The 11790-nt window shown below is 34.5% G+C and overlaps 1 protein-coding gene and 1 long non-coding RNA gene across 3 annotated transcripts; one reads left to right on the forward strand and one right to left on the reverse strand.

Moving 5' to 3' along the window:
• The first annotated feature begins 2743 nt into the window (after positions 1–2743).
• LOC306893629 (uncharacterized protein) lies at positions 2744–5235 on the forward strand. The gene is made up of 2 exons (XM_079455569.1): positions 2744–2809; positions 3209–5235. Exon 2 carries the CDS (start codon positions 3242–3244, stop codon positions 4130–4132), a length of 891 nt encoding a protein of 296 aa, XP_079311695.1. The 5' UTR covers positions 2744–2809; positions 3209–3241; the 3' UTR covers positions 4133–5235.
• Positions 5236–7268: 2033 nt separating this feature from the next.
• LOC306894676 lies at positions 7269–11163 on the reverse strand. Of its 2 annotated transcripts, none has more exons than XR_013786718.1 (4): positions 10966–11163; positions 10639–10727; positions 10419–10487; positions 7269–8813 (listed from the first exon to the last, which is right to left on the reverse strand). It is a non-coding gene; the product is annotated as an uncharacterized lncRNA (long non-coding RNA). The 2 variants fall into 2 exon arrangements; XR_013786719.1 differs by having other exon boundaries at positions 10639–10753; positions 10966–11146.
• Between the last annotated feature and the right edge of the window lie 627 nt (positions 11164–11790).

The following is an 11790-nucleotide window of genomic DNA, read 5'->3' on the forward strand; positions in this document are numbered from 1 at the left end:
AGAAATAAATACAACTGCTTGAATCTGCTGCTGCGTCTCTTACACAAGTTCGCACACTCTTATTTTGTACCACATATCTGTGTGATGCATAGAGCAAAAGTGATTTGTACACTTGCAGAGGCCAAACTAGCTAGTTTGTAACGCGCAAGTGAAAGAGTCCGCGAGAATCATCCCGAACTGCTTTTTTCTGAAATCACTTATCGTAATAGAGTACATTGGTTCAGTTTAAATAATAAGATTATATATCTTTTGTCTTGATTTTATAGTCTAGTGGCAGGATCATGACAGAGCCACGTGTTTTGTGTGGAGAGAAACATATTATTGTCTGTCATGACATAATATGCGTTCTCTCCGGTCTCGTCTTTGGCCCCGCCCTCTCGTTCCTAGTCTAGCTTTCCACCTGTCTCATTACCGACACCTGCCCCTTGTCATCTTCCCTTGTTAGTATCCAAGCAAATGCCCTCGTGTCTATTGTCCTGTGCTCGTTCGTTGTGCTATGTACCTTGCTGTTCCCTTGCCATGTGTGTTCCTTGCCTTGCCTTGCCCGTTGCCTACCCTTATCGAGTTTGTTTTGGATTCTTGTTTTGTTATTAGTGTTTCTAGCTTGTGTTTTTTATATCCCCATTGTGGGTCTTTGTTTTGTGTTCAATTAAATCTGTTTGTTAACCCCTTCATTGCTGCCTGCACTTGGGTTCTTTCCCTGCAATTCCCTGACACATAGAGCTGTAAAATAAATTGAGATTTTATATAATTTGGGTCAATCTGAGATATATTTGAGATAAAACAATCGTCAATAACATTAACTTTTGCTTGCAGACAAATGAGCTCAGTGTGTGATATTGTTGAGATCTTTTCTGAAACTCTAATGGAGACATTTGTGAGATTTCTGTGTAATTCTCAGGAGAAGTCTTTGAGCCTTAGAAAACAAAGAAATGCGCCCCACACAAAGGGGGGTTTACAATCCAAAAGTTTGAGAACCACTGGTCTAGACGTATTAGTTAAGATATAAAATACATCTCATTTGTGACTTTTTCTTTCTTATGGATAGATCTGGATAGATCTTGGTTTAGGCATTTTTATCATGCGAGTTAAAAAAGTTCATAAAACTACATATATTATAAAATGTTTCACTAGTAACTTTGCTAATTAGTAAGTTTTTGTTTATGTAAAAATATTATCTACATAGTGGTGCCTACTGGCTAGTGCATGTTTTCTGACATTAGTTTCATTATGTTAAGATGAATCTTATTTAGATCTTTTCTTGCCAGCTAACATAAGCACCATCGATAATATGGTATAAACTGCTTTAAAAAAATCTTGCAGAATCTTTTTCAATCTACAGTAGTCAATGCATGGATCAAGTCATGTTGGACGCTGCTATGTGTACTTTATGTTGTGTAAATTGGAAATTCTCAAGAAATTTTAACCAAACAATTGTTAAGGGAACAAATGGCTTGAAAAGCTTACAAGATAAATGTATCGGCTTTATTGCTTGGGAATTTTACGAGACCTGAAACAGGCTAGGCTCAGCATACAGTTTAGAGGTTTTTTAGGAGATCAAGCTCATGTTCCACAATTTCTTTCTTTCTTGCTGACCTTAGTTTCTGTTTAATGTAGCTTAGTGGTTGACACTTAACACATCTTGCTGTTTCTGTTCTGCATCCTTTGTTCCTGCAGGTCAGTTGGTAAAGTACAGAGCAAAGATCATGGGAAGGATCGCAGGGACCTCAAATACAGATCATACAATGATCTGTAATCAAGCCTTGTCTCTATTATACGTTTTTAATATCTATACCATGTCTTCAGTCTCTTAATACATGCACACTTTATTTTTTTCACTGCTGTGGCCACTGGCCATATATTGTTTATTGTACTGAACTCATATCAACAGAAACAAACCTCAGGAGTGACAAAGTCACGTGAAAGACTGAGAGAATGGTGTTGCTAAGACACATTAATGTTTAGGCTTATTCCTTAAAAACTTTTGACAGTGCCTTAAATACACGTAAAACATCTATTGGCTTGTTTTCTCTGCAGTATTCAAAATCTTCAAACATTTTTGTGTTATTTTGACCTGTTTATTAAGTAAAAACTGTTTTGCTACAAAATAAACAACAACAACAACAATATTGTCATTTGGAGAAATGTTGTTATAGTTCACAGAATGAAACAAAAAAAATAATTTTACTTAAAGATCCAATAAATTGGTATAAATTCTGTGGCTATATATATTTTAGTTGAATGTAATATAATAAAAAATTATCTTAAAAGCACTGTAAGCGGCTTTGGATAAAATCATCTGCTTAATACACAAATGTAAATTTATGTAATTTTATAGAAGGAAATAAAAATACGTAAATGCTATTTATTCAACCACTCTGGAGTAAAACTAGGCCCTGCATCCCATGGAGAACAAATGTAAAATACCTTTGAATGCATGAGCACTTACTGTAAGTTCATATATATATATATATATATATATATATATATAATCATTATAACATGATCAATCATTTAAGATCCTGAAAGATAAAAGTCTACATACAATAAGATCATTTTGTGTGCCATTTGGAATGTGTTTGCTTTCAAATCAAAAGCTTCTTTTAACACACAAGTAAAAACACAAGCATGCGTTTATGGTCACCTGACATGGCAACTGAAGTGGTGGTCCATTTTGAGACATTGGCATTTTTCTTTTGTTGTTATCTGTGCAAATATGATTGCATAATGCTCCGACCACATCCCCTTTAAATAAAGAGAGCCTGAGAAGCTCACATCCTTACATCATATCATCAGATCAACTGTCACAGTGAGTACAGAGTTTTCAGATAAAGCCATAATTTCTTATAAGTACAACATCCATTTAATATTTAATGTAATATGTATATATTTATATATATATAGTTCGTTTCAGAAATGTTACTTGTTTAAAACATTTCAAATATTTGATCATGCTTTATGTTTGAAAAAAACCCAGTAATATTGAGTAATATAATAAAATGTGAAAGTTTAGTTAATAAAAATGTAGTTTTGAGAAAGGGTTGAATATTTGTGTGCGAATAACACTTGGTTTGGTATTTTGTGTTTAGTTGACAAGCAGATATGTTATAGTGTGACAATAAGTGTCCAAACAATTTTAAGGCTAACATGTAAAACTGCAGAGCTTATTTATCTTGAATAATAAGCAAATGATGTATTACCTCCACAGAATTAAACGGCACTTTCTGAACCTCGAACCAAAATGTCAGATTTACATCCAATCACAAAGCTCAATGTTTCCACCAATGAGGATGAGGAGGAAATCTTTGGAGCTCAAGGCTATGAGCTTCTTAATGCTGACCTTAATGAAGGCACCATTCCGAATAACCGTGTCTTGCTTTGGTACAAGAGAGAGTGTGGCTTTAAGCCAGTGACAAGGATCCAGTTCACCTTCAATGACTACATGAAAAAAGGTCTGGCTGAAGCTGGATATGAGATGGTCAACAGGGATCTGAACGCAGGAGTTCCTGGAGATCACATTTTCCTGTGGTACTTCTGTGGCAGCACTCAATATGACGTTCCCATTGTGAACCTACAGGTCACCAAGAATGCAAATGAAGAACCTGCTCTTCTGATAGACGGCTGGGAAAGGCTGGGCTGCGACCTGAACCGTAACGCAGGAGGTTGCTTCGTCTACCTGTGGGTGAAGAGAGCAACACCAAGCTACATTTGTGATGTTGCAGCAACTAGTGACTACACATCTGACCAGCAATATTTTATTGATGGTTACACACGCATCGATGAAAATGTCAATAGGCGTGCTAGTGGAAACTCCGTTTTCCTCTGGTACCGCCGTTCTTCTGATAAAAGCAAAGGTATCGCAGCTCTTGAAGTATCCAACACCTTCCAGGAGCAGGTGAACCTTCAGGAAAGAAAGTTTCAAAAGATGGCTTTAAACCTCAATAAAGGCACACAGGGGAAAGATGTCTACCTGTGGTATTCCAAAGAAGGATGCGAAGAAAAGGTGCAATCCATGGCTGTTCTGATCAACTCTAACACCTGGATGGTGTATCAGAAAAATGGCATTTTTGTTCTGGAGAAAAATTTGAATGAGGGCAACAAGGGAATTAAAATGTATCTCGCTTACAAGTAAAATCACATATTCCACATTGCTGTGCCAAAATTATTTGTTATAAATGTTACCAGCAGAATAATCAGTTAAATAAGATATAATGAAATGATCATTGTTATATTTTTTAAAACATTGTTTTAACATGAATTAAAGATTCCTAAGAAAGAATATTCTGATGTAGCTTTTCCTAACACAGTTAACCACGTTTGTGTAGTGTTATTATGCATTATAAAATAAAGTCAATCTTTATCATAAAGAGGCTTGGGTTTTTTAAATGTGCATATCAATATGTGGGACAGCAACAACTGGTGCAAAGTAACTTTTAGGCATATCGAATCTTATTCTGTACAATTATATATGATAAAAAAGTGTTGCACATGGTGGTGCATGGATCTTTTTTGGTAATGGCTCATCATGTTTGAACATCAATCTGAATTTTCCATTTTAATCACGTGTTCAAAGTACATCGTATTCTCCAAAAACTGTCATCGTTATATGTATTCATGCCCTCACACCATTTCAAAATTATGCAAATGTAAAAATGCAAATGAATTACACAGTGTTTTATGACACGCTTTTGTGCTTTAAAGCTGGGTATACATTCTTAATAGAAATGATAGTAAGTCCTGCATTTAATCATGAAGGGTTTCAAGTTTGATGAAAACAATTAGTGAAATAAGGTTGAAACTCTTCTTGTAGTGTTGAAAGTCAGCAGTGTAAATGTGATACATACACTTTGTTCGGAACACTTTCAGCTGTAAGGATAGTGACGTTCCCTGCGATAATGCTCAACATTTTGGATAGCAGGTTTAAAATCAGTGTTTCCATGTTATAAAGTAAGAAGTATGAATTGAACTCATGTATGTTTTTTCTTATTGAATACGGGCAAAAATTTACAGTAATAACTCTCAGCTGTCAGTCTGTATTTTCTCTGATGCCAAAAATCTGAAAAAAACTCTTATGTGGTTATTGTGTAAGTGACTAACCATCATTATAACCATCTCTATTTATTTATTATTTAAAATAAATGATTATTTTTATCTTTTACACCTTAATATATATACATCATATAATATCTGCCATTAGCATTTATTTTCACGTGCAATAAAGAACATTGTACATACAGGCTAAAACTATTTTTTTAAAAGTCTTCAGTGAGCAACAATAGTTCTAGTTGAGCTCATGCGGTAATCGATTCTGCTGTCTGTCCACTAGGTGGCAGCAACACATGAGTGATTGTGGTTCGGCATGGTGTCCCGTGTGTCTGTGAGCTACAATACACGCGACCGTAGGCGCCCGTAAGGCCCGTAGATGAAGACGGAACCCGCGTGTGTATGTGCATCAATACAATAATGATGCTGTAATCTACTATAGTTATCCTCTTCGTTTCATTTAAGTCATTGTATAATCCTGTTAAATACAGTCCTAAAAATCATTTAAGAGTATAGCTGTTTTCTCGAGTTCACTGCTTTACTGAAGCTACTGGGGCCCGTGAGGAGGTTCAACCAACACCGAGTTGAAATTTGAACTCAGAGTTGATTTACACAGAGATTTACACAGAGATGTTTTTGGTATCAGAACAGTTGATTTGAGTTAGTGCTATCAACTCTAGACTTACTTTGAGTAAAGTAGGTACACCACAACTAAGACGAGCCATCATCAATGGAGCGCAGATATGACGATTCACCATGGCAACGGCAGCAAAAGAAAAACAACATGGTGGCAGAAAGCACTTGAGAGCGAGGCCCACTTTCCGCTCTGCATACAGTTGCTTTACTAATGTGCTGAAAAGGACTTGTTTATTTGAATAAATAGACAAATGTACCTAATTAAAAAAATATATTAATCATTAAAGGAACGAAACAACAGAAATAAGACAAAAAACATCTTACGTTCTGAGTCGCTGATGTTCTGAGTCTGATTTCTCATCGTCCATAGAAAATTATGCCCTGAAGTACACTGTAAAAAAAAAACCCGTAAAAAAACGGTAAATCTCTGGCAGCAAAGTTGCCAGACGTATTCCGTCAAATTACAGTAAAAGAATGTTTTTCAAAATTACATGCAAAAACCGTAAAAATACAGAGAATATTTTACAGTCATAATTCATTTAATTACAGTGTATTACTGTAAATAATTGTTATTTAACTGTAGAAAAACAGATAAATTATGTGAAAATACATTAAAAACAACTACCTTTCAGGTTAATCTCTGTAAATATATGGCTTTTATTTGTTACTTTATCAAGTTTCTCTGTATTTATACAGTAATATTCTTTCAAAATACAGTTTATCTTTGTAAAATAAGTAAAAAGACATGTAAGAAAACGTAATAATTATGTGAAAATACAATAAAAACAACTAACTTTCAGGTTAATCTCTGTAAATATATGGCTTTTATTTGTTACTTTATCAAGTTTCTCTGTATTTATACAGGAATTTTCTTTCAAAATAATGTTTATCTTTGTAAAATAAGTAAAAAGACATGTAAGAAAACGTAATAATTATGTGAAAATACATTAAAAACAACTACCTTTCAGGTTAATCTCTGTAAATATATGGCTTTTATTTGTTACTTTATCAAGTTTCTCTGTATTTATACAGTAATATTCTTTCAAAATACAGTTTATCTTTGTAAAATAAGTAAAAAGACATGTAAGAAAACGTAATTATTATGTGAAAATACATTAAAAAACAACTACCTTTTAGGTTAATCTCTGTGAATATATGGCTTTTATTTGTTAATTTCAAAATACAGTTTATCTTTGTAAAAGAACTAAGAACAATCGATAAAACCCCAATAAGTACATAAAATCAAAGACAAAAATATTACATAAATATATTTAAAATTATTGGCCATTGCAAAAATAATCATAGTACGTTAAAAATACCTTAAAATTAGCTACATACATAATCTGTAAATTAAGGTATTTAGTTGTCGTTATATGAAACAATATTTTGTGTTAAAATATAGCCAATCTAATGTATAGTAACTAAGAAATGTTGTTTCTACCAGTAAAACAAAATCTATAAAAATGTAATGGGTACCTCCAATAAAACAGAACAGTCATTTTAGTGAATTGCAAACAAACGTTTAATGTTAATTGGACAGTAGAAATACAAGCAGAGCATGAAAAAATAGCTACATTATGATAATTAAGTGATTGTCAAATAAAATGTTTTAATGGATAAATAAAAACATTTAAAGGAATTAAAATACACAATATTTTGAACTATGCATGGGTCTAAATAACGTGTTTTCACTATCCGTATGAGTGAGTGAGAGTGAGTGAGTGTTTTTTGCTATTTTGATGGTAACTTTTTTTAAGACACTAACATTTCAGCCAGAAGAATCAATGAATGAATATCTGCTAAATTTATTTTACAAATTTACTGACACTGTAAGGTGATGCTCACAGTTAAATCATACCAAAGCTACTTTTATCATGGTTCTCAAAGAAAAGCATACCCATAGAGTAGGAAAGGCCTTCCTGTATTTCCAGACAGATATTAGTGAACTTCTGTTTTTTTAAAGCAATTACTGAAACATTTTCTTGGTCCAGAGTTAAAAATACTTTTTAAAGGGTTAGCTAAAGTGAACAGGTGCTTCTGTTTTGAAGTCCATAAAAGTGCATCTATCCATCATAAAAACAATCACAGGGCTCTGGGGGGGTTAAAGATTTAGTTCACCTCAAAATTAATTTCCTGATAATTTACTCACCCCAATGCCATCCAAGATATCCATGCCTTTCTTAAGTGTAAAAGAAATTAAGTTTGAGGAAAACATTTCAGGACTTTTCTCCACTCAACGGACTTCAAACGCAACCAAAATGTTGAAATCCAAATCAATGCAGTTTCAAGGGATGTGCACGATCGCACCTGAGAAATAGGGTCATAAAGTATCTAGCGAAACAGTTTTTTTCATTTTTAAATGAACAATTGTGGTTAAAAAGTATATAAATGTTTGTCTTGTGCTGGTCTGCAACGCGCCAGGCATTATGTCATCATGTTGGAAACGTCGCAATTTCTTTTAAATAAATAAAAAAAGATGTCGGACGAATTTTGAAATTGGAGGACAAAATGAGATGGTATTTGTCGCACTTCCCTGCCTTTTTAAACCGGAGTACACCGATAAATGACATGACGGGTGACGATTCCAACGTGATGACGTAATGCCCAGCGAGGTGCAACACAAGCACAAGTCGAATAATTGTGGTTAAAAAGTATATACATGTTGTGTGTCTGTTTTTTTTTTAAATTACCAATCGTTTCGCTAAATAAGACCCTATTCCTGACGTCCACAGCCATTTGAAACTGCATTGCGATTGATGTCCATTGTGTTGATAAAAATGCTGAAATGTTTTCCTCAAACTTAATTTCTCTTCCACTGAAGAAAGAAAGACATGGACATCTTGGATGGCATTGGGGTGAGTAAACTCAAGAAATTCATTTTGAGGTAGACTAATCCTTTAATAAAGGCCTTCTGAAGCAAAGAGATGCGTTTGTGTAAGAAAAGCATCCATATTTATAACTTTATAATCAAAATTATCTAGCTTCTGCCAGACGACTGTATGCATTCATATGGTGTCAGAAGAATCGTTCATCATAGATTACACAGATTTCAGATTAAAAACAGTCCCCTATTTCCACACCTGGGTTGTCATGGTCATCTGATGTAGATCCACAAGCACAGGTTTATCTATAACCTGAAATCACAAAAGGAGGACATATTTTAAAATACTATTTAAATTTAGGGTTAGGACTTCCCCTATCCATGAATGACTCTTACATAGTGCACCTTTAAGGTGTAATGGATTAGTTTAAGCTTCTTTTAAATGTACAAACTCATTATGGAGTAAACACTGATACCCCTTTTCCACCAAGGCAGAGCTGGTCTGAACCAGCACCCGGTTCTTGTTGGTGGAAAAGGGGTATGAAACAACCTGTTATGATTGATATTAAAGGATTAGTTCACCTCAAAATGAATTTCTTAAGTTTACTCACCCCAATGCCATCCAAGATATCCATGTCTTTCTGTCCTCAGTGGAAGAGAAATAACGTTTTTTTTAGGAAAACATTTCTGGACTTTTCTTCACAGAATGTAGTTTAATGGGACCCAATGTTTCTCAGTTCATATCCATGCAGTTTCAAAGGTCTTTGAAGTGCTTCAACGGGCTCAGCACGATACCAGCTGAGGACGAGGGGGTTTTCTAGCGAAACGATCAATTATTTTTATTATAAAACAATTATATACTTTATATACAATAGTTCGGATTGAGCTCAAGACTGAATAAGCCGGGAACTACGACATCATGCTCAACGGCGCATGCACGTGCGGAAGTACCGCACCACTGTTTACAAACTGAACTTATATATATGGGTACAATGCCGGTGCCATCCAAGCATGAGGATGTAGTTCCCGGCTTCTTCAGTCTTGAGCTCAATTTAAACTATTGTATATAAAGTATATAATTTTTTTATAATAAAAATAATCGATCGTTTCGCTAGAAAACCCCCTCGTCCTCAGCTGGTATCGTGCTGAGCCCGTTGAAGCACTTCAAAGACCTTTGAAACTGCATGGATATGAACTGAGAAACATTGGGTGCCATTAAACTACATTCTGTGAAGAAAAGTCCAGAAATGTTTTCCTAAAAAAAAAACGTTATTTTTCTTCCACTGAGAAACGAAAGACATGGATATTTTGTATGGCATTGGTAGTTCACCCAAAAATGACATTTAGCCTGTGATTTACTCACCCTCAAGCAATCCTAGGTGTATATGACATTCATCTTTCAGACAAATACAATCGGAGTTATATTAAAGTGCCCCATTATAGAATTTTGAAAATTACCTTTCATAGCTTTCGTGTGTAACAGATCTAAGTGAACGAAAACATCCAGAGTTTCACTTTTATCACGGATAGATGCACTTTTACACCCATTCACTTCCATTATAAAGCTGGGAAGAGCCAGGGCATTTGTTAATATGAATGTATTCGTCTGAAAGGTTATATACACTTAGAATGTGAGTAAATCATGGGCTAATTTTAATTTCAGGGTGAACTATCGCTTTAAGACTAGAATATGCAAATGATTTATTATGCTAATGAAACAATTACAATGCCATACCTATCATCCAAATGAAACATTCACTACATTTAGAACCTACACCATGTGCAGGCCTCACCACGTGCGTCATGCACAGCACGAATCATTCAAATGGATTCTTAAAACACTATGTACAATACATGTTTATTAACAGTCAACCAGATCTATTTTCTTTCATAAAATTTAACTAATCAAACAACATACCTGTTAACAGACCACATCATCAGTGGATCAACGGGGCAATGGCTTCTCTCTCACGCTCTCCTGTAGACACTGGGCGTAATAGTATAATTATAAGCACATTATGAATTTCATAATCTTATTACAATTAAACACTTCATCACAATCCACACGATCAAATGCTGTTATCACTTAAATCACACTGGAGCAAAAACTTGCATTTGGACAATAAAACTCATCTTACCAGAGAAACGTCCTCGAGAAAAACAACGTGCATGCGATCGCACGTCGTATGGAGAAACCCCGCGATGTTTCACCGATGACGCTCCCACTCTAAACGAAGACTCGAAGAAAAGTTCCTTTAATTTAACGTTATATTCTCTTACTTGTGAACAGTAATATGAACAAAATTGTGTGAGATTCATTAATCCATTTGAATTATAAAACAGAAAACAAAAGTAGTATAACAAGTAAATTCAAGAAAATTATACAATATAGGGGGAAAACTATTCAAATATTTCACACCAGTTACAAATGTATACTTTTTATATCGCGCTGAAAACACTCTTACCTTCGTTCGAAACGCAGGAGAAAACATTACATTCCTTATTCCAAAATGCCAATGCAGCTCGATGATATCCGAGGATGGCTCACCTAAAAGCATTGAATTGAAAACACCCGCGCAAACCCGTTGAGAAGACGTCTCTGACAACCGTTTGTCAATTCAAATGTCTAAAACATGTGACCAAATCATTGCTCTTTCGGCTGTTATGACCTATGACACATTCGACGTTGTGGGCGGGAATTGGCGGCAAATTTGAATCTGTGTCGCACACAAACAACAAGATGCATCTGAATAAACGTGTGAATGTTAAATAGTTGTATGGAGTTGAAAGTAGAATAATATTATTTTCATTATTCTGTGGAAATATTTTTCAACAAAAGTTACAATAACAATTTTTATATATATGTGCAAATACGTAGTAGCAATATGTTTTATATATATAGTTATATAGTTATATATAGTTTAACCATTAGGATTTGTTGGTGTTTTTCTGTGCACGTGTAAAACATAGGCTATCTGGAAAATTCCACAGGGAAAGATTCTGTTGGTGCTCCCGTATGACTGTTGGCCCCATACTTCACTACATCCACCCTATTTTCAACATGGACAAAGCAATTTCATACGAGATAATTTAATGTATGAGACTTCGGTTTCATTAGTCACTAGGTTAACAGCCTGAAAAAAACAAGAGTGTAGTAAAAAATTACTTGTGCTTTATGATTATCGTGTGTTTATGATTATGATTACGAACTTTGTTATCACTTGCTGCACTGGATAAATTAAAATCTCTGAGAACTGTGGGTAGGATAATTAAGTGTGTTAGGGATGCTT

This window comes from Barbatula barbatula, assembly GCF_947034865.1.
Source record: "Barbatula barbatula genome assembly, chromosome: 5".
Lineage (NCBI taxonomy): Eukaryota > Metazoa > Chordata > Actinopteri > Cypriniformes > Nemacheilidae > Barbatula > Barbatula barbatula.

What these genes read in the sequence shown, in the direction of transcription:
- LOC306893629 (XM_079455569.1), top strand. Translation starts at nt 3,242, where the DNA reads ATGTCAGATTTACATCCAATCACAAAGCTCAATGTTTCCACCAATGAG.